Consider the following 23,012-nt stretch of genomic DNA (forward strand, 5'->3'; position numbering starts at 1 on the left):
CATCATAGGAATGGAAATCTTTCCACCTCTGAGACCACTGTCTAGTGTTTTGTTGCCTGAATATTGTCTCAGACAACAGTAAACAACAACAATCTGCAGCAAACAATAGGGCCTACCTGGCTAAATGGTGTAATACTGTGAGCCTGTCTGTTCTTCAGCTATCGATGGGTTTATATTATGAGTGATACTTATAACAGAACTGGGGTGTGGTTGGGTTTAGAATCAGAAGAGGATCGTGATGTATATGTAGCAGTGGGTGAGCGAAGTCGGAGTCCTATCTGCATTGTACTGGCTCCAACTGTAGTCCTGTGATTTTACCGATGTCACTATAAATTAGGACCTAAGGTGAAAAGAGTTATCCTTGTGGGGAATTATTTATGTGACAAATAATTGTTCACACAGAGACACAAATTCACCTTAAAATTAGTATTTAAATTAAAGAAGTTACCTACAAGCAGTAGAATTAATGAAGTTTGGTTTCCTTTAGATTTGTGTTCTTTTTTCTGCCAAAACTCCTGTTTGGAAATAACCCCACATCACCCTAATGTGCTCCATGAGGACACCCTCAGCACAAGGGACAAGCGGTTGCCTCACAAAAGCATCAGATCAGCGAGTACTCCAATAGTCATAACACAACAGGCAAGCGTCATCCTAAGTCAAAAACTGGCTAGGAAACAAGGAGGAGAATGGCATCACCAACTTTCAGCATGTAAAATCTCACCGTGAGGACAAGTCCAGGTTCCCTGCTCTGTTCAGGTGCTGTTTTGGGTGGGCAATGCAGACAATCTGTGAAGAGGGTGTGGATGAGGGGGTGATGGCATTCTCAGTCATCTCAATGATCTTTACACTGGTTATGACCAGGTAAGACTCAGATGTTGGAGACATGCAATGAAATTTTGTGAGTGAGCAGCAGGATGTTAATTGAAGTGAGTGGCTGTTATATGGCACGATAGTGCGCATCTAAGAGGGAATGTAAACTACTCTGACACCACAGAGCCATGATTAAAAATATCAGCACAGCAAGGATCACCAGTGCATCACTGCAGATTGGGAAAAAAAATTAACAATATTTTGGAGCACAAGGATGCAATAATTATTAATTCAAATATAGCTAAATAGGGATGTTCCACGCTAATCCAAAGTTCTGTCAATAAAACCAGTGACACTGTCTCAAAGCAGTGCTGCAGCTTTAGAAGGGTTGCAGAAAATGATTATGGGAAAAATCGAGGCTGTGGAAAAACTTTCATGCAGAGAGACAGATGAAAAGGTTGCCATGGTTTACAGTAAAAAGGAATAAGAGAAGGTAGGGAAGCGATAAAAGCACTGACTACAGGGAAGGTTGCAAAAGGGGCAGATCAGGAACATTTTTTAATCTGTCTCATGACGTGAGAACAAGAGAATATACAATGAAATCAGAATGTATAGGTTGAAAATCAAAAGGTCTACTTCACAAAGTGTCCCATGAACACTTTTGACTGAAAATTGTTTACATGAAGAATCTAAGGACCAAAAAGGGATTGGTGGTTTAGTGAGGTAAGAGTTATTTTACTAAATCTCTAATATTGTATTTTAAAGCTTAAATCAATTTCCAGTTACATGAGGTCAAGGTAAGATCTGATGTAAGGAACAGATTTGTCTGCTTTGGAGATTTTGCATCTTTGAGTTACAGAAGGAACTGCTAAATTTTGCTACTCAGTCTAACACCACATTTATTAGGAACAGGATCAGTAAACCACATCATCTTCTTCTGTCTTGGGTCCTCCACTGTTTACTATGGCCATGCTTGATTTCACTGGGAACATTACCTGATCAATAAGCCTGGAATAACTGAAAATGCTACATTAGTTAAGAGGAGAGAGTTATCCTGACTCGTCTTGTGCTATCAGAAGATAATCACACCTTTGTTCTACCCTGATTTTTTTAACAGGCTAGTTCAATTTTATGTACAAATTGGAAGCAAGGCTGTTGGTAACTCCTGCAACCGACCAAGAGCCAGGAATGAAGGTAAAACCCCTTTTTTATAATAAGCTTTTTGTATTTTGGGTTTTCTACAGTGTTTTTGCTTTTTACTGCCTTTTTACAAAATCAAAAAAATTGTTCTATTTTTCACATAAATCAATTACCTCTTCAGTTTTCATAAATGGTGCAGAAAACTATTTACTTTTGTTCCACATTTGTCTTTATACTTATTTCCATCAAACCTAATGGTGATCTATCAGTAGGAGTAACTGTTGGAGCTGTGATATTTTAAGAAAGACAACATTTGCAAGATGAGGTGTAATAGCTTTTATTAGACTACTTGATAGCGTTGGAAAACAGGTAAATTTACAAGTACACAGGACTTTCTTCAGGTCTGAAATAAAAGGAATAAAATTCATGTTTGGGATAAAGTGGGCAACCTCAATTTCTGACCAGAAGAAGAGTTGTGTGGCTGAAAACTTGTTCAGCTTCTCAACTACACCAATGTGTCTAATAAAAGATTGCCTCCGAACCCAAGCTCATGCATGATTTACATAAAATACAAAATTATAAAGCTGCAGCTGAAAATATATTTAGTCTAAAGAAATTAATCTTTACCAGCTGTGTCCTCTTATTTTTACCCACGTGCTTAGAGTTATTGGGGCAGGGGGGCTGATATTTGTGTTTGGGGAGGATCAGCAGATTTTTGGGAGCAGATTCCCCACGTAAAGCGGTCTAGTTGCATGAAGACAGACCACTGACATCTGGTAGGTGAGAAAACTCCCTTTTCCTCTCAGTATAAATCATTAAACGTCAGTGGACTAGTTCCTGACATACGGCATTTATGTTGACACTGGCTCATAACTGTCATCTTTCAGCACAGATTACACAGGGCGTTTGATTCTCTGCTCATTTGCCCCAGTATAAGACAGAAGAAAAACAATTATCTTTGAACATACTCCAGTATAAAAGAGTTTTAAGAGAAGAAGTATACATAAGTGCTTCTTTCTTGTATTTCTCCTTTGGTGAGCTCATAAGTGACTTCACAATTCTCCTATGTCCTAGTATTTGCCATACTGTGTGGTAGATATGAAGATGATCTTAAATTATCTAAATATTATAGTAATTAATTTTTAAGGATGCTGTGAGCTTGCACAGGGAACATGAGCATTGTGAACTACCCATATTGGGAGCACAGCTGTCAGAATTACAACTTAGTGTCCCACACAAACTGCAAGGACACACAACATGAAATAAATACTGACTATATGAAGAAAGTCACGTTATTGCTATCGTTTCTGTGGTACAATCATTAGTTTCACTGAGGTTGTAAAAGATGTGATCCTTTGCGTTTGGTCAAGACAAGCAAGGTAACGTGTGGCAGCTGGTGACCCCACGTCACCATTGCAGTAGGACTTTGTCCACAAAATGCTCCTGGACCAGGAAATGCCAAAAGGCCAGGGGAGATGCCAAAAGTCACGTGCACTGGATGGGGGTTGGCAACTCCTGAGTACAGGCTGAAGAATTGCTCCTCTTTGCTCTGTACAGTCAGACTAACTGCCTGTCTTAATTTTAAATATAGGGCTTGTTGTTCAATACACAAATGACAACGGGATCACCTGGCATTTGCTGCGAGAGCTGGACTTCATGTCATACCTGGAACCCCAGGTTGTTTCCATAGACTTACCTCGGGAGGCCAAAACCCCCGCCACCGCTTTCCGCTGGTGGCAGCCACAACATGGTAAGCAACGCCATCCTAAAAATCAATTAATTTTGGGGTTTACGTGGGGTTGACATGGGTTTACCCACATGTCAATGCTTCTCAGTATGGACATGTTCTGCAGAAACCTCAGCTTACCAAAAATACAGTATGGTGAACCGCTGGGTGCTGTAAGAGCATTTTTAGGCTTTCCTCAGTCACACTGCAGACATGGTTTTCTTTTAGAACACCAAGTGGAACAGTAGACTTAAGGGTAAAATTGTTTAAGAGCTAAGTTTAAGCCAAAGATGCTGAGAGGTAACAGAGTGGAGGGGAAAAGAATATTACACAGAAAAGCCTAAATAAGATTAGAGGATCTACCTGAATATAGAGTGACCTGGGATGCAAAATGGCTTACACATTTTATCTCATTTTTTCTCTGTTTTGGAAGAGAAGGCATAACTCGACCTTGAATCTGCCTACCTGGTGGCTCCCGTCTCATATTTTAATATCTCCACACTCCAAAACAGGACCCCCATCCCCTGCCATTTCTGGTGTCCCAACGTCCCACTCTTTTCTGCTGCACCTCCAAAGCCCACTCAGCCACTTCCCACATCCTCAGCTGAAAGTAAGACCCTGGTGCTGACGAATACCTACAGCCACTGTGAGAGCTCCCACCTTGCGTGGGGGCTCATCACCATGATTAAACGTGTTCTGATTAAGTGTCTCACCTTTGTGCAAGGCAGCAGATCCTGGATCCCTGCAGGAAATATAAAGTGGTATTCAGAAATATAGCAAAGTACATTTTAACAGCAATTCCCTGGAGAGAAAAGCATACAGCTTACATTCAGGTAATTATGGTATGCAGCTTCTTGGATATCATTTATCACTTCGATGGCTGGTTTTTATTCATACATTTTCTTACAATGTATGTCCTGGAGTTAATTGTCCTCACTAGGCAAGAGAGTAGACAAGGCAAGAGGGATGCAATTTAGTTAAGAAGCCAGTTCACTTGGAAAGAATGCTGAGCAGCAACTGGTGTATCACAGACCATCGTTCTGCCACAATCGTTTGCACTGGTGAGTGGTGCGATGTCAGACCTGTTGCTCCCTACCTGTGTCCTGCCAATGGCCTCTTGCTCTGGGGGCACCTGGATGACATCTGTCCCTGCTGAGAGTACTCACTCTAAGATCACCTGATGAAATACCACCTCCCATACCACCACCCGTATGTAACAACAATTCCTCGTTCCAGATATTAGCTCCTTTGTAGACTGTCCTCTGTCTGCCATAACTAAGTCCAGACTGGCCCTATCAGCCGTGACCCACATTCCTCATAGTGGCAGGACAAAAGTCATGGCACATCGCTGCAAGCTCATAATTTATTGTCAAGACTTTCCTTCTCCTGTGAGGGCAGTGATTGTACAGTAAGATGGCATTTTCAACATGCCAGTAGAAAGGTGAATTGAAATGAAGGGCTGGAGAAATGGGCTGGAGATGATGGTGAACTGAGATGCCTGTAGGCTGGAGAGCAAGAGAAGACAGGTTTCCAGGAAGGAGAAGGTGAAGAGCAGTTCTATGAATATCATCTATATCAAGAGCCTTCAGCATTGTCCCTTGTGTACTATCATCTTCCATACAAAAGGTACTTTGGGAACTAGAAAAAGACCTTTCTGATTTAGCTGTGAGAAATGGCAGGAAGGTTGTGACCCATAAAATGAAAATCCCCAATCTATGGGCTCAGGGAGTGTCTCATTCAAACACAGGGAGAGCATATAATGATGAAGGCACTGAAGCTTGAGAAATGAAGAGGAAAGTATCCGTGTTTATCCGAAATAGAAACATGCTCTAGAGTCTAGGTTCATCCTTGAGCGGTGTTTTAGTCTTGTTTAACAGTGCTCAGTCTACGTGACTGAGTACTACTCACTGGGTGAAGGCAGGATACGGGCATAAAAAATAACTTACAGGGACTTCACTAACCTGCCTGTTCTGCTTTTTATAGGGAAGCATTCAGCTCAGTGGGCTTTGGATGATGTACTTATAGGGATGAATGACAGCTCTCAGACTGGCTTCCAGGATAAATTTGATGGAACTGTGGATTTACAAGCAAGCTGGTACAGAATACAAGGAGGTCAAGTAGACATCGACTGCCTGTCTATGGATACAGCTCTGATGTTCAGTGAAAACATTGGTATGTGTCAACAAACATTGCTACTTTTTTATGAGTCTATTTTACAAGTTATTTATGGGTCAAGTTTTTATGAGATGGGAGGTATAAACAAATTCAGGTATATAGTAATCTGCAGGGAAGAGAAGGATGAAAAAAGGTGGAAATACAGGTAACAAATTTGTATGGCAGTACTGAAAGCATATGCATAAACATGTATCTTTTTTGGTTGTTTTTCTCTCTTTTCTTAGGAAAACCTCGTTATGCCGAGACTTGGGACTTCCATGTATCAGCATCCACTTTCTTGCAGTTTGAGCTGAGCATGGGTTGCAGCAAGCCATACAGCAATTCCCACAGCATTCACCTGCAGTATTCTTTAAACAACGGGAGAGACTGGCACCTGGTGACAGAGGAGTGCGTCCCTCCAACCATCGGCTGTCAGCACTACACCGAGAGCTCCATCTACACCTCAGAAAGATTCCAAAACTGGAAGAGAATTACAGTCTACCTCCCACCCTCAACCAAGTAATCGCTGCTCTTCTGGCTGTTTAGCATGATATAGATTTTGCTGCTCTAATTGGAGCAAACATCACCCAGCTTGGGAATTTTCTGCATGTCTTTTAAATTATTAAATGTGTGTTGTCACGCCATCAGAATTTTAAATTTCACTTTAAAATACTTCATGAGATATAATGTGAACTGCAGGAACTTAAGGAAGTAACAGCTTGGGATGAGTGAATTTTTAAGTCTTGCCTATATTCTATGACAGCAGGAACAAGAATGCTAAACCAAGATTTTCTAATATTTATCCAATAAGAAGCACATTGCATATAAGTTGTCATCCAACATTTAGGTGTGTTAGTCATGGCATTTAGCAAGTCAAAACACGTTATTGGACGTGCCACCTCCACCCTTTTGACCAGGAGGAGAGTTCTGCCTGCCTCCTAGTGATATCACACAGTTATAAATGGATGTGGCAGAGATGCTGGCATCCATCTCTCTGAATAAAACCATGCTCTAGTTTAGATGACGATGATATTGCTCACCATCATTCTGGATAGTTCTGTAATTCTTCAAAGCACCCTACACATTACCTCTGCAAATTTCACCACCCAGAAAATACGATGGTAAAAATGAACACACAGTAAATGAACTGTGATTGGGGTTCACATCTTGGTTTCTAATTCCATAGTTAGCTCCAGAGGACGGAACATCTTCTCCCACGTCTTCTTCCAAAGAATATTCTTCACAACTATAATGATATCCTGATCTTGTCAAAGTCTGAAGGCAATTCTCTGTGCATTGGAAGAGAATTTCCTGCCTGAACAAATGCAAGATGATCTAACCCATAACATTTTGATAATTTTTTTTCCAAAATACTTTCTTCATCTGAGGATAACAAGGCAGTCAGCAATTACAGCAGTGTGTATGCATGTACATGTTTGTACATACATATTCATACATTGTTATACAAATATATATACATGAACATATGTAGTCATCGTTTTTTCCTTACACAAGACTCAATAGAAATAATTATTACTTCTTACTTTACTGAAGCAATTATATTGTTTTAACTCTGCTAGCAGCACATGGAGCTGTCGAATCCTAATGTAGCTGATAGTTTCTGCTCAACCACTTTGCTGATCAGCAAGAGTCACAGCAATGTTCTTTCCTGGTTTTCACTTTGGGCAACTTCCTTTAGAGTCTTCTGGAATTTTGCTTAAATCTAACCTGAGAAAGTGAAACTTCCAGTTTCAGCTGGAATATGAATCTTTTCCAAATACAGGGAGTCATGCTATTAATATGCTTTTCTTCTCCTGAATTCTATGGGATTTTCTTTATTATTCAGCTCTTTGTGGAGCAGACATTTTGAAGCCTGAATACATTCACTCTGTTTTTTCTAGCTCTCCCAGAACACGATTCAGATGGATTCAGTACAACTATGCTTCTGGTGTTGATTCTTGGGCTATTGATAATGTGGTCCTGGCTACAGGGTGCCCCTGGATGTGCTCAGGCCACGGCATCTGTGATGCAGGTCATTGTGTGTAAGTAGCAACCTGCTTAATCTGCTTCATCAAAAGGACGTTGTGTTATATCTAGGCCAGATGGATAACACCTTCTCCTCCCAATTTGTTGCTAGGTGTGACAGAGGCTTTGGTGGTCCGTACTGTGTCCCTGTCATTCCTCTGCCGTCTGTCCTGAAGGATGATTTCAATGGTAACTTGCATCCAGACCTTTGGCCTGAGGTCTACGGTGCTGAGAGGGGAAACCTGAATGGTGACACCATCAAGTCTGGAACAGCTCTCATTTTTAAAGGGGTCAGAGATTACTTACGTTGAAAAAATGAATAAAACCCAGTAGAGTTAAAAGCAGAAAGCAAATTTTTTGTTGTTTCCCCCCATATGTTTATGTCAAAATCTTTAGGTTAGAATTTGTCATTTTCATTTTTCTCATCTTTTCCTGCCCTAAATATGCACCATGTTTGTCACAGTTGTTTGTTATGAACAAATGGCTTTCATCTGTTTGTTGGCTGTTACTTTTATTTGTTGTATAAATTCCTCCTTAACCACCAAAGGAAAAGAATGAAACTCTGCGGCTGAGATTCTTGAGGCTGAGTGATTTGAAAATGTGGTAGACATTACAATCAATTGGGTTTGCATCTCGAAACACCCTGATTGGCTTTTGAGTATTTTGAATAATACAAATCAGTCAGCACTGTAGTCTATGTAATCAGTGTTTACATAGTTAGCCTGTGTTTTACTTAATTCTGTTGTTTTGAAGTTTTCTAGCTTTTTAAGGATTTTTTTTTTTTTAGTTACAGGTTTAAAAAGGCCAGGAAATAGCATATTTTCTGAACTTCTCAGTTCTTCAACAAAACACGTAATAGAAAGACTTTTGTTCACATAAGCACACAAATGTTAAGCTCACACATGAGTCTTCAGATGCCCCTGAAATGAATTCTTTAGAAATATTTCTTTGCAAAACCTTGACTCCAGTTCAACCTCTTTAGATCATTTAAATCACAAATCACAGGTTGTGAATTGTCTAAAACTCGGATTGGTTGCTCCTGCAGGTTGTTCCCCTGGGGGAATGGGTCTGAGAAAGAGGGAAGCTCTGAGGGGTGGTTTGACAGATCTCTGCAGAAGGGGGACCTGCTCTGACCCCAGGATCCATACAACATTGAGCTCACCTGTAGACATGGACAGGGCCTTGGGGGTCATTATGAAGTTTCCTGTCTGCTCCCTTTACTTATTACTCTAGGTCAAGAGGTTGCCCCAGAAAAGGATATTTGTACAAAATACTTTTTGTGGCACAGAAAAGAGCTCCTAGAAAGGAATTGTCCTGCCTGGAAATTGGGGTTCCTGGCTACTATACGATTTGCCCAAAAAATGAGTATACTAGCTTGGACTCAATGTCAGTGCTTTGCAGATCAGATCACATCCCAATGGTTCAGAGCATGAACTGAACGAGCCGTACCTGTGTCTGTACCTGATCATGTAGCTGTGCCTCTGATAGTGACACAGACTCATAACCAGCCCTTTCCATTACTGTGGCTCCTTTTGCCAAGGCTATCACTGTCCCCATTTTCTGCCTGGGAGAAGGTGTGGGACAGAGAACTACCTCTCTCATGGCCACCAGCAGTCAGTAACAGACAACATCCAGACAATAGTAAGCTGCAGAGCATCTTCAATAATGGAAACTGAGACTCACACTATATGTTCTGTATCTGCAGGAAGGACTGAGAATGCTTGTTTCAAGATATCTAGACTGCACTAATACCGTGTACATCCAGTTTTCATTTAAATTTATTGCCAAAGGTAAGATCACTGTTGATTTCCTATCATTTCTCTAGCTTTATGCAGACATAGTAACATCACAGAAAAGAATATGGATTTACATTTTCAGCTTCAGTGTACATGATGATCAGTTTATGGTAGATAATAGAACTTGTTTGAGATTCTGCATCATCCCTACATTGCTACCAGCCTACATGGCCGTCTGTGCAGTTCCTAAGTAAAATGTAAACTGTCATGGTGTCAAAAACAGTACAGCTAGTACAGTCTTTGAGCAGTTGAGAGACAAAATAGCTCAAGATTTTTTAGAGATTTTGCAGTATGTTGGGGAAAAAAAAGAATTTATCAGTTTCTTAAGTCATAAAATGGTGCCTATAGTAGATTACTTACAGGACTGATAAGGAACTACAGGGTTTTTCATTTTCAAGCTTCAGTCCACTGCATTAAAAGCTCTTACCACGTGATTTCCTAGTAAATATTTTAGAGATGACTGAAAGTCCATAATTCTATTTAATTGTGTATGAAAAATAGTCAGACTTTGCTATCCAAGTTTACATGTTGGTGTAACAAGCTTGAGACGGTTTCTCTAGTACAAGTGTCTTCAAGCCAATGATTCAATCTTACCCTGCTCCAAGCCTCTGTCATCTCTGGCTTTGCAAAATAATTTTATCCAAGTCAGGAGTTACACGGTGGAGAACCACTAACCTGGTTGAGGGTTTGAGTCACTCCCATGCAATTTCAGAAGTTTTTCCCAGCATTGCTTGTAGAACCAGCCTGTCCAGGCTGAACTCTCAACATGCAAAAACTCCTCTCCTTTTGGGGGAAGCTGAAAGATGTTCATAGCTTCTGCGGAAAGCTCAGCACTCTGGGACTGGACCCTAACTGACTCCCCATTCGCCAAAGGACAGCGTGAAAATGGTTTTGAACCATCTCTTTCTTCCTAAATAACTATTTTAGCCAAATCTCTGTATAGGCAAGTAAAAATGTAGCTCTTTCTGAATTAAGTTCGACTCCCCTTAATAGGCATTTAATCATATATATTTAGCTATTTACTACTATTGTTTAAGTACTTTACGGAAAAGAGAGAAAACAATAACAGCCAAAACCAGAACATGCCCCAAAACAATAACACACCAAATATTTCAGGTTTAAAAGCAGAATCTTTGTGAAGAATTCTTTTACAAAACTGTGCCTTGGAAATATTTCTCTATATGATCCTTGCCAAAATATTAAAAAATATTATGAGTAAAAATATCATTCTGAAAGGCAGAATAGCCAAAAGGCTCAAGGCTGGATTTTGACACTTGACCCACAAGAGGTAAAGCAGTGAAACTGTGGGAGAAATCTTTACTCATTAAAGCAATAGGGCTTGCTAGCCCTAGGCCTGAATCCAGGACTTAGTCCCAACAAGCTCCCTAACGTTGAATGCAAATTACTACAGCTAGGCACAGCTCTCAGCCGGAAGCGTTAAGAGCAGCGTGTTGTTTATTGTTTTTTGCCACAGATAAGCTGAAATCAGCTCCTGACTGCAAATGTCCCTCTTCTCCCTGCTCTGTTCCACACGCGGTGGTTGAAGAGAGACTTTGCGCCGGAGCAGAGTGGAGCAGGAACGTGCACATCAGACGCTTTGGCTTCAGCAAATTTGGTTAATTTAAGAACAGAACGTGGGAGAAACTTGCACAGTAATGCACAGTGAGGCAGGGATGAAGAAACTGACCTTTTCTGCTGCTAGTTCCTGCCCTCAGACTGAGTTTTTGGGGATGTGCCATCACTGCACCACACTATGAAGGGGGTGGAAATCTTAAAGTTGTCTGAGTGAAAACTCAGCTCAGAGATACCGTCACTCAGATGCTGATGTTTCTGGTCAGCAAGTCAGGCACGGGCCAAACATGCACTGGGGACAGAGCTTGCGCAGCGTAACCAACATCAAGTGTGAGTGCTGGGCTCTAACCAGTGTCTGTTAATAGCTAGGGCTGTAAAGAGCCTTTATTGACTCTTTAAACCTTTAAGTAAAGAAAGGAGGAACTGGTAGTCAGAAAATGCAAATTTTACTCTCAGTTCCACCACTGATTTTTAGGCCCAGCTTAAAGCATAAAGTACTTCTTTTTTGTTGTTGTTTTTAAAACTTGCTAATAAAGATCCTCAGCGCTTGCCATCAATTATATGATTTCTGAGCATGAATATGCTCAAATCGGTGTCTGCAGTTGGAGCCATAGACTATGAATTTGTGAGGATAAGGACTGTGTCTTTATCTGTGGGTGCTACAGATGGTGATGTTAATGCCTGGTACCTGTGAAAAACAAGCAAATAAATACTGAATTGCTGAAAAATGTTTGTGATAGAAGGAGCTGGTTTGTTCTAGTCTAAAAAACTGAAACACCGAGATAGCTTCTCATCTAAGTAATTAACTGTGACCACACATATAATGAGAGCAATGTCAATTTAGCCTCTGCTCATTAGCATTTCTCAGACGGACAAGCAAGGGGAAAATGTATATGTACAATACACGGATAACGTCTCAACAGCTTAAGTTGTTGTCAGAGGAAGCCCATACTCTGTAATAGATGTCAGAGTAACCTAATTGTATTTACACTTGAAGAAGTGTTTTTGAGCTAGTGCTTTTTAAAAGCAGATTATAATGAATGTAAATGCATGTCCTGTCTGCTCCAGGCACGCCCGAGAGGTCTCATTCCATCCTGCTGCAATATTCTGTCAACGGTGGCATCACTTGGCACCTGATAGATGAGTTTTACTTCACGCAGACTACAGACGTCCTCTTTATTAACGTTCCTCTGCCCTATGCAGCCCAAAGCAACGCAACGCGGTTCAGGCTCTGGCAACCTTACAACAACGGTAAGGAAGAGACACCCATGGGACTCCAGGTCCACACTTGCACAGCTCAGCTTCTGTAAGAGGCTAGAGTTTTGAACTCAACAATAATAGAAACTCTTAAGTCATGTTTTCTTATATTTGGACTCCTTCAATTAAAATTATCACAGGATTATGTTTACTGTTCTTATTAAGCTGCTGTATGATTTAAAGGGAAAGTACCTTAACCTAATACCTCTTGACTGTGTGCAGAAGACTATCAGCTTTGGTCCTGGAGGAACTGGGAGATCAAGCAACACTGAAAAAGTTAACTTCACTCAGGTTCTTCTCATTATTTTTAATGGACCTGATTCTCATTTGCACTGAGGCCCCATTATAATGCTCCAATTATACAAAAGTGTCCCAAGTGTAAATGGGAACTGGGCCTACGTTTCTCAGAATTAACTAGGCATTAAAAACCCATTTAGAAAGAGTATGTAGTGAGCAGTTAATCTTTTGATTAAATTGTAAAGGACTGTAGAAAACCACAAGAGGAACGCAGCTTATTCCTCCTGGTTACCGGAGATGTGCCAGCTGAAGAGAGCCCTCCTCTGCTCTCAGTTACTCTGAGCACATCTCTCAGCAGGAGCTGACATTAAGGGCTCTACAGAATTCCAGTGATCATTTAGACACAGTGATACAGGAACAATTTATTCCATGCAAGAAAATGCTTAGCGCACCTCTAACAAAAAAAGCAAATTCGAATCCAGTCCTAAGAATCCAGTTCCAGTTCATTCTTGTGATGGGTCCTGCCTAAAACATGTAACTAAACTTTTCTTGCAGATGTTATCCTTAAGTAGGAATTTTATTTGAAAGAAACTTTTTAAATTTCCCTGATCAACACAAAGGCTTTTAGAGAGATGAAAAAAACAGTTACACAAAAGATCTGGCAATCTAATCCTTCCTCTCCAGTTTGAAAGCACCAATTTTCTGACACATTTGAATTTATAATCCATTGGAGAGAAGGTCACTCAGAGTTTCCTTCTGTCTCGAAGAGCTCTTGCCAGGCACACACAAGCTGCTGAGTGCAAGGAAAAAGGTGTAGAATGAAATCATCCTTTCAGGCTGCTTGGGCTCTATAGCAACTGCTCATTTAGATGATTCTTCATTAAAGAAGACATTGATGCTAGGGTTTCAAAGTAAATGTGATTTAAATAGAAGATAATAATTCAACAGAGGTTTTTCACTCTTCATTTTGCTGTGACATACAAATTTTAGAGGAATAAAAGTTAATTCTGTAGGGTCATGCTGCAGAGCGGTATGGGGACTATTTTTATGGAAAATGAAAATTTTCCATCTTCCACTTCCATTTTCACAGAAAATGAAAAGAGTGAAGCTATGCTTTTACCACCTTTTTCTCCATGTAATCCACAAATGCCAGTTACTGTTCTGCTGTCTAATAATAGTAGTATTAGGTCTTAATAGGAATGTTCCCCTTTTCTTTGAAGGCAAAAAAGAAGAAATCTGGATTATTGATGACTTCATTATTGATGGAAATAACCTGAAGAATCCCATGATCCTTTTGGATACATTTGATTTTGGTCCCAAAGAGGACAACTGGTTTTTCTATCCTGGTGGAAACATTGGGCTTTATTGCCCATATTCATCTAAAGGAGCTCCGTAAGCATCTCTCAGCAATAAATTAGAAAGAAGTGACTGTGTAATAAACTGAGTCTAAAGTATTCCTTTCCGTTTTTAACAGGGAAGAAGATTCAGCTATGGTATTTGTTTCAAATGAAGTTGGAGAACATTCCATTACAACAAGGGATCTGAGTGTAAACGAAAACACTATAATCCAATTTGAGGTACTTGTCCTCAGAAAGTTATCTTGCCTTTTGCTTAAAGAGTTCTGTTCTTTCAGGTTCTGCTCTTTGGTGTACTTGCCCAGCTGTTATGATTGCCAAGTAGAGAAGCCTGTCTAATTTCCCCTGTGATTGCCTTGATATTTCTTTCCCTCATGTGAGTGTATCATGAAGCTTTTAATACACAGATAAGGGAAATTTCTGCCTCAAAGTCTTCTACTTTCTTGCCTAAATTACAACTTTGCCCATGCCTACATACTTGCACTAATAGCATTAAAGTCCACGTCCTACAAGTTGGAGAGTCACCACCGGCAGACAAGATGAGGCACAAAATATAACGAGGGTCCACACTGCCACTTCACAGCCTGCTCAGGATAAGTGTGCAGAATTTCCACAGGCTGACCCAGCAGAGACCTACGACTTCATCTGTGACACTAGTAATAATTTTTCCTACCTGCACTTTTGTACTTTCTCAGAGAACCAAGGTTCTGCTTTCCTTTTGCTTCTGCCCTGGAGGAAGCTGTTCTTTGGCCATGATGGCCCGAATTCATCCCATCTTAGGGAATTATCTAAAGCTCATGAATAAGGAGCATATTTTTTGTGCTTCTCATATAGTCAGTTGAAACAGGTACCCCAATGACAACACATAGTCTAACTAAACTGTGTTTCTGGTTTATCCTAAAATCTAAATTATGCATTGACTAGGGCAGCTACTGGTGGGAGTAACCATTTAGCCTAGCACGTATTAGTTTACAGGGGTCATTATATTGTCATTAAGAAATTGTAAAAGAATCTTTCATGTAAATGGTCATGCCAAAATTACCAGGCTGCTTTTAACAAAGATGTAGTATGCTGTAGTATTAAACAGCAAATGATATCAGTTTATAAACAATTACTAAAATAATGCCGAGGATTTTCCAAGAAAACTAGGTTTAGCTGTGTACTCATGCACATTTCTGTTTGTCATGCAACTAATTCATGAATTATTGAATGCAAACCATTTTCTGTTTTAAAATATATATTACAGCCTGTAGAACAAAAATGTTTGAGGTCACTTTAAGATATTCATAAGTCTTCAGAGCATTAACCTCATAAAATCTACATGCTTACTTCCATATGTGGTAAGAACATTGTTTTCAGATCACGTTTTTGAGGACATTAGTATAAATTAAGAAGTTATGCATAATGCAATACAGTTTCTCTCTGTGTCTCAAGAGTCAAAACCCATATTTGGTCAAGCATCTCTCTAAGCTTCCAGATGAGTAGACAACCTTTCTAGTCAAATGTAGGTTGACGGGACTCATGTGTGCTGAAGAGCGATGAAGGAAATTCAATGTAGGATATATTTTCAACATTCATGCACAGTTCTGTGTACTACTGGGTTTTAGAAATAGATAGATTTTCATTACAGAGCAGCATGTTAGAAAGACACTTATTTTCCACTACAAAGAAAATGTAAAAAACACAAAATGCTTCATACTTTTAGTACACGCTTTGTATTTCATCGGCAATGGGTTTTGTCATGGTGTAACCCCAGCTGGCAACTGAGCACCATGCAGCCGCTCGCTTGCCTCCCCACCCCCAGGTGGGTGGGGGAGACAATCAGGAAAAAACCTTGTAGGTTGAGATAAACAGAGTTTTATAGGACAGGAAAAGAAGAGGAAATAATAATAATAGTAATAACAGTAATAATAATAAACGAATATACAAAAACAAGTGATGCACAATGCAACAATTGCTCACCACCCAGTGATCGATAGCCCATCCCCAAGCAGTAATCCCCACGCCCCGGCCAACTCCAGTTTATATACTGGGCATGACATTATACGGTAGGGAATATCCTTTTCGCTAATCTGGGCCAGCTGTCCTGGCTATGCCCCCTCCCAGCTTCCCATGCACCTCCCTGCTGGCAGAGCATGGGAAGCTGAAAAGTCTTACAACTACAACTACTTAGCAACAACTAAAAACACCAGTGTGTCATCAACATTATTCTCATACTAAATCCAACATACAGCACTATACCAGCTATTAGGAAGAAAATTAACTCTACCCCAGCCAAAACCAGGAGGGGTTTTTATTTATTGATAGTACATCTTATTTTATATGATAGAGTCATCCTGTAAGGGAACTAATTCTTCTTCTTTTATATAAGCAATTTGAAACTAAAAGAATAATTTAATATCAGTGTGAAAGAAAAGCAGACTAATTGCACTGGGTGCATGCAGCAGATATGTCTTAAGAGGTCTCAGATTCTGAACAAAACTCATTTTATATTTTTTCCAGCAGTAGAACTGTTTTTCATGTAAGTTTTCTGCCTTTTCTACAGTTCGTACATGAGGAATCTTGTAAGAACATCCTGAGAAGTTTGTCACTGCCAAACTATGTTTTGGTGTGACATTGAATCTCGATCCAGTCCAGCTATGATACTCTTTTCATGCTGTCTCCTAGAGCTTTGCCACTATACATGACCAAATGGGTAGTGAGTATGAGAACTGAAGAACATATTGAAGTGATACAACACACGTCCTGTGGCATAAGCTTTTTTTTTTTTAGAAGCATAACATAAAAGAGGAGCATAGTGCAGCTCAGTAATTTAACAAAAAGTTTATGTTTGCACATTTTGTTTTAGTATTTCTGGTTTTAAAAATGCACATTTTTTTGGTGCTGTGGTTACTTCAGTAGCTGCCAGAGTTCTGCAAGAGCTGATGCATTTGATCCAGCAGTGTTAGCAGCTCTCCTTTGGGGTCCTTCCTCATTAACTTTATGGTTTTCTCTTAGTGGAATTAGTTGGGGTTTTCATGTTACATCCATTTTATGATAAGCCAGAGTGCAATAGGCCCATGGACAGGTAAGGCAATGTGCAAGAGTTCATGTTCATGGGCATGTCCTGAGTGCGTCATCCCGGTTGTTAAATGAGTTCCCAAATCACCATTTTCCTGGGCTAAATGAACACCGTACCAAAAGGGGGAGGCTGACTAAGGTGAAGAGGAGTTAGGAGTCCCACAGCCTGCCCTGTGTCATCTTCTGCATTTCATGTCTCGGCCCTCAGATCAATATCGGCTGCACCACCGACAGCTCCTCTGCCGACCCGGTCAAGCTGGAGTTCTCACGAGATCTGGGGGCGACCTGGCACCTCCTGCTCCCCTTGTGCTACAGCAGCAGCAGCCACCTCAGCTCCCTGTGCTCCACCGAGCATCACCCCAGTAGCACTTACTACGCAGGCACCACCCAGGGCTGGAGAAGGGAGGTCATTCACTTCGGAAAACTGCACCTCTGTGGGTAGGTGTCCAGCTCCTATTCCCACCCAACTGCTTGTTGGTTTGCTTTCACTTCTGTTTTCCAGCCGAAGTGTTCTCCCAGCACAAGAGTGGTCTGTAAGAACTGCAGCTCTAGAGCAGACTAGATGATCAGTTTTGCTCTCCTTTTCGTCCTGAATGGCAATTAATGTTCAGGTGATTCCCAAAAATATGTTGTGCTTCATGTTAATGTAGAATAACCACAGATAATTTCCTATTTATCCATATATCTAATTGGTGACATTTTTATGGAAGTCAGTTGCATAGTAAAATGAATGCAAAACTGACTAAAGCTCCTGCAATGCTCTTTATATTCCTCTATAAAATTTGAGATTCATTAGAAAATGCAGTAAAATATGAACTAGTATAAACTTGATTCTACTTTAGTGTAAGGAAATGGACTTATCTAAATACCTGAGGTCTCTTGTAGCTGCAAAGTTCTCTAAGAAATTAACTGATGCCATCCCTCAGGAACGTAAAGGTTGTAGGAAAGCTAGGTTGGATGATAACTGATACACAGCACAGAAAAATAGGTGCTAGCAGGCATAATCATATGTAATGTTTCAAAGTATAAAACAGTATTGTTTACTTTTTCAGGGAAAACTGTCTTCTAGCATCAACTCAGTTTATGTAAATGATCACATCATTAAGAATTAAACTGTAGTATATATGAATGAAAATGAGCTATGCAACTACAACACTTTATGAGTCTGTGCAAATATGAGACTGAGTATTTATGAAACTACTGCGTGCAATGGGCCTTCCACTAAATTAGTGGCCCCAAATGTACCTCTGAAAGTACGAAAAGACCTATATAAGAGATGAGAACCAAGTTTGGAAAGACTGGATGTTTAATAATTTAAGAAAATGTTTAAATTTTAAACTTGAATTTTCTGTTTCTTGACAGCTAACATTTCAAGCATGGAATAGGTAACCATTTCTTGCAGCAGCTCATTTATCCTTCTGGTTTTACCCAAAAGAATTATTTGACTCTTTACCCAACTACCAATACAACCCTCCAAATGAAAATTTTGACTATTCAGACTCCTAACTCATTTGAAACTTGCAGGTATTTTTATTTAGTCCTCTGTTCCTGAGTGTTTCTGTCGCATTTGCCTGCCTTCCCTCCTATTCCTTCCCCAACATGCCAGGCCAGAAGCCAATTGCTGATAGCCAGCCAAACACAGCAGCCATGAAATTCTTGGGCCAGAGGCCTGAAGGGGATTTTCTCCACCTGAATCTACTGGAATAACAAGAAAAAAAATCCAAACCTGACTCCTTGTGTAATTCTGAAAAAAACCCAGCCTTTTCACTCCCAAAGTGTCAAGTGGTTAATTTAAATGAAGATGAAGACATTTTTTGTTATTTCCACTATGTTGGGGTTTTTTTTTAAACACCTCCACCCTCACACTTATGTGCTTCACCTCAAGGCACACTAAAATCAATGGTTTTGACTTCTAGCAGGACTCTGGTTCTCGAGTATCTTTCTTAGAAATGTTAGTAGTGTCCCCACCGATCAGCTATCCTTTATCACCTGAATCCCCTCAAAAATTCCTTTTCAGCAAATCAAGACAAAAAAACCTTGTCAGCTATCTGTGCTATTGATTCACCTGCTGCATTTAGAAATCTGTAACAAGACACATTAAACATGCAAGGCAAAGGGCTTTTCCCTTCTCATTCTTCTGGTTTCCTTCCCCCTTTAAAACATTTTCTCAACTGGGAATAAAATTAGTCTCTCAAGTGTGTTTCCCCATCTCAATTTGTTTTCCCTCCTTCCCCAGTCAGTTCCTTTTTATATGCAGCATCGATGTGAGTAGCACTTTGGAGTCAAATTAAAAATGACAGGACAGCACCCAAAGGAGAATATAGTTTAAATTAACAACTTGCAATATCAGTCTAGTTTAAGATTAAGCCGCCCGAAAGCAAGCTGAATACCTGGTGACATGGCAGATCGTGTTTTCTTTCCACATAATTGAGGGTGAGATCCTACCACTCCAGCTCCACAGGTGGTCTCCCTGGGGCCAGGGTGGCAGCATGAAGTAGGATTTCACTCTCCGGAAGAGGGTGGAAGTGGCCTGGTCTGACCCAGACACCGTACGCCGAAGCAGAAGGAAATCTGTCACACCACGGCCATTCATCCTCCCCATGCACAATGGAGAGAAGAGTTGTTAGATTTCAAATCCCATCTTCAAGTCCGTCATTCAGTTTTGATACTATAACTAATGAATAATGCTATTTTTATTTCTGTCAGTACTTGGGTTGACTGCCAACACAAAGATGCGTGAGGTCCTGAAGGAATTAGATATACCAGTCATTTTCTGGAATTAAGCCATTTATCAAGCCAGTTCCAACAGAAAGAATACTCTCTATATATATATATGCATAGTATGGTATATATATGGGATACAAAAGAGATGGAACTATTACTTAAAATAAGTACACTTTATGCCTTTTTCAGGTTGGCAAGGTTCAGATGGTACCAAGGATTTTACCCTGCTGGATCCCAGCCAGTGACTTGGGCCATTGACAACGTGTACATTGGCCCGCAGTGCGAGGAGATGTGCAACGGCCACGGCAGCTGTATCAACGGCACAAAGTGCATCTGTGACCCCGGGTACTCTGGGCCAACCTGCAAAATAAGTACCAAGAATGCTGACTTCCTTAAGGATGATTTTGAAGGTCTCTCTCCTTTTTTTTGGTCTGAATTCTGCCTGTCTGTCTTAGTGGAACTCAGGGCTCGAGGGATGAAACAGCAAAGTCTTCCTCACCTCTCCATGCTTCTGAATTTAATTTATGCTGTGGGACTGTTGCCATTAACCAAGTAGTTTAGATGTCGTTCTCAGGCACGGTTTGTGAATGTCTGATGGCTATCAGTTGTCTGGTTTGGAGTGTCTGACTCTTTGTGAAGTTGTTAATGCTGGAATACAAAGTCTTCACCAAAATAGAATTTCCTGAAACTGCATGTAGAAAATAATTTTAGAAGAAAATGATGGTTTGATGGTAGTTTGACTTTAGCACAGACAGAGCGCATGCAAGTGAGGCATACAATGGAGGGCTTTGAGGTTGTGTTTTTTCTCACTACAAGGGACATCTAAGTGGCCTTAATACAAGATACATGGCAAGAAGAGCACTTTGAATAAAGCAGCACCTGTGAACCCAACTCATCCCTTCATAGGTGCTGCTGTTCATTTTCAATTTTGCCAGCCCTTGCTTGTATGCTACCACATGGCACTCGAAGTTTCTTTATAGACCTGAGTACTTTGTTGTTATCTTTAAAAAAAAAAGAAGAAAATTAGAAAAACCTGTGAATAACTGGAGGCTAAGATCCCCAACTTCACACTTCTGGTTTTGTTTATTTTGTTTTGATTTATGGCAATTTCCTAGAAAACATTGCATCGGAAACAACTGCATGTTTGTTCACTCTGCATGTGATGTTTAATTTAGCTCTCTTCCTCTGGAAATAGTACGTTTGCAGTAGGAGCACCTCGGAGTAAATCATAAATCTGTATTTACTCTGTATTCAGGTCAGCTGGAGTCTGATAGATTCTTGCTTGTGAGTGGTGGAAAGCCATCAAGGAAATGCGGTATCATGTCTGGAGGAAACAACCTTTTCTTTAATGAAGAAGGTTTACGTATGCTGATGACTCGAGACCTAGATTTGTCACAAGCCAGGTAACACAATTTCAAAGTTCTTTCAGGATTTCACTGAAGAATAATACCTATGTGGTACTGCTGTGGTAAGGGCAAGCTGATACATTCTGTGGTCCTTACTCTAGCAAATATTCCATTTTAACCACTGTTAGCATTTTAAATTAAATTTAACTTGAACTTTCACGGGATTAACCATTTAAATGTTACTTTTTTCCTGAATAAGAACTCCAGGATCTGATGCCACACCTTCAGTAGTTTATGCGAGTTTTTATTTCTTAAATGCATAACATGAGAAATAGATTGCACATCACATGCTCTGTTTTTCTTACAGTTTGTTGTATGATGAACCACTGCTGAAACAGGAGTATCTGCTGCCAGTGTAACTCTTACATTCATCATCTCATAACTCTTCCAATTGTGAAGCTTACTTTCTTCTTATTGTGCACATTTGTTTCCAATAATTCACTGAGAAATTCCCAGCAAGCTGTCACCAGCTACAGTGAGCACAGCAACTGAAAAACAAATATTTTTAGTGTATTTAGAGATTATGTTGTATCATTACTGCTTGCAGAGGAGGTATTTGATGTGTGAGACATGCTAAGCAAGCCACATTAAAAAAATTCACACTAGTACAAATTAAACCACATCCTAATTGCGTGCATGCTAACAAATAGGCGTTGTTTTCTAATTCATTCAGTATCTTAGCTTATATCCTTACATTATTACTTTGGAAAGCCTGCATTTTCTCCGAGACTTTTCTCCACTGATCTCTTGTAAACACCCTACTCCTCTCTAATATCCTGTGGGAAACACTTTAATAGACAATTTATCTCTTTTTGACTTGTCTTCATTAGCACTGAAGCTTTAAATAATCGTTTAATTGCAGAGCCTTATGGTCAATAAAGATGCCTAATTTCTAACCGTTGTATTTTTTAGATCAGCAATTAGCTAACCCTCAGTGAGGTGTAATATTAAAGATCCCTGTACTGAATTTGTAAGATTCCTCTCAGCAATTTTTTTCAGAACTTGGAAAACACAAACATCAATTCTCTGCCCTAATTTGATTTCCTAGACCATTCTGAAATTAAAAGATTGTTTAACAAAAGATACAAGAGATCTTGTAACTTGCTCCATTAGACTAAATGACATGTTTTCCTTATTGCTCGTATTCAAAGAACCATCATTCATCTCTTCTCCGTGATAGTCTGTAGCTGGATTTGCATATACTGACCTCCAGGTGTTATGGAGATAAATTACTTCTGTCTTAGTAAAAGGAAAACAAAGCAGTACGTTCAATTTCTTGCATATGCTTATGAAAAATAACAGTTGTCAACAAATAACTGTACGCTCTCTTCTGAACAGCAAGGCAGACTGCAACGGCATTGCTGGGGCCTGCTCTTTAGCAACCTAAAATAGTTGCAATGGGATTTTCTTAATTTCCAGGCTGACTCCATAGGTCACCTGCAAAGCACAACAGATCTGAGGAGAGGTTTCAATTTATGCCAGGAATGAGGAGAACCAGCATTTCTAATAGATCTTTTAAAGGGTACGACTAGACTAAGTAGTCGCATTAAAACCTCCCTTTTTCTTCTGAGGAGATCCCCTGAAGTGCACAGGCAAGCAGTGATGTCGGTGCTGCAAGCCACGCTCAGCACCTGGGGATTGCGAGTGGACTCTGCAACCCACTATCCACTCCCATCACATCTATATCTTAAAGGATTTAACACAGGGGACAGTATATCACCATCATGGTGATACCAGTAGCTGAAACTGC

The 23,012-nt window shown here is 40.1% G+C and overlaps 1 protein-coding gene across 1 annotated transcript in view; it reads left to right on the top strand.

Annotated features, from left to right (window-relative positions):
• The window catches only part of RELN (reelin), a gene marked incomplete at both ends in the record, with an annotated part of 59,432 nt that overhangs the window by 17,205 nt on the left and 19,215 nt on the right, over positions 1 to 23,012 (top strand). Inside the window, 13 exons of the mRNA XM_010284947.1 lie at positions 1,928 to 2,004; positions 3,542 to 3,700; positions 5,660 to 5,848; positions 6,076 to 6,349; positions 7,732 to 7,872; positions 7,968 to 8,145; positions 9,561 to 9,645; positions 12,292 to 12,474; positions 13,938 to 14,109; positions 14,192 to 14,294; positions 17,341 to 17,570; positions 20,046 to 20,266; positions 21,112 to 21,259. Of these exons, the coding sequence (XP_010283249.1) occupies positions 1,928 to 2,004; positions 3,542 to 3,700; positions 5,660 to 5,848; positions 6,076 to 6,349; positions 7,732 to 7,872; positions 7,968 to 8,145; positions 9,561 to 9,645; positions 12,292 to 12,474; positions 13,938 to 14,109; positions 14,192 to 14,294; positions 17,341 to 17,570; positions 20,046 to 20,266; positions 21,112 to 21,259 (2,160 nt within the window). The remainder of the gene's footprint in view (positions 1 to 1,927; positions 2,005 to 3,541; positions 3,701 to 5,659; positions 5,849 to 6,075; positions 6,350 to 7,731; positions 7,873 to 7,967; positions 8,146 to 9,560; positions 9,646 to 12,291; positions 12,475 to 13,937; positions 14,110 to 14,191; positions 14,295 to 17,340; positions 17,571 to 20,045; positions 20,267 to 21,111; positions 21,260 to 23,012) is intronic.

The sequence above is a fragment of the Phaethon lepturus genome, unplaced genomic scaffold (assembly GCF_000687285.1).
Source record: "Phaethon lepturus isolate BGI_N335 unplaced genomic scaffold, ASM68728v1 scaffold12764, whole genome shotgun sequence".
In the NCBI taxonomy this organism is placed as follows: domain Eukaryota; kingdom Metazoa; phylum Chordata; class Aves; order Phaethontiformes; family Phaethontidae; genus Phaethon; species Phaethon lepturus.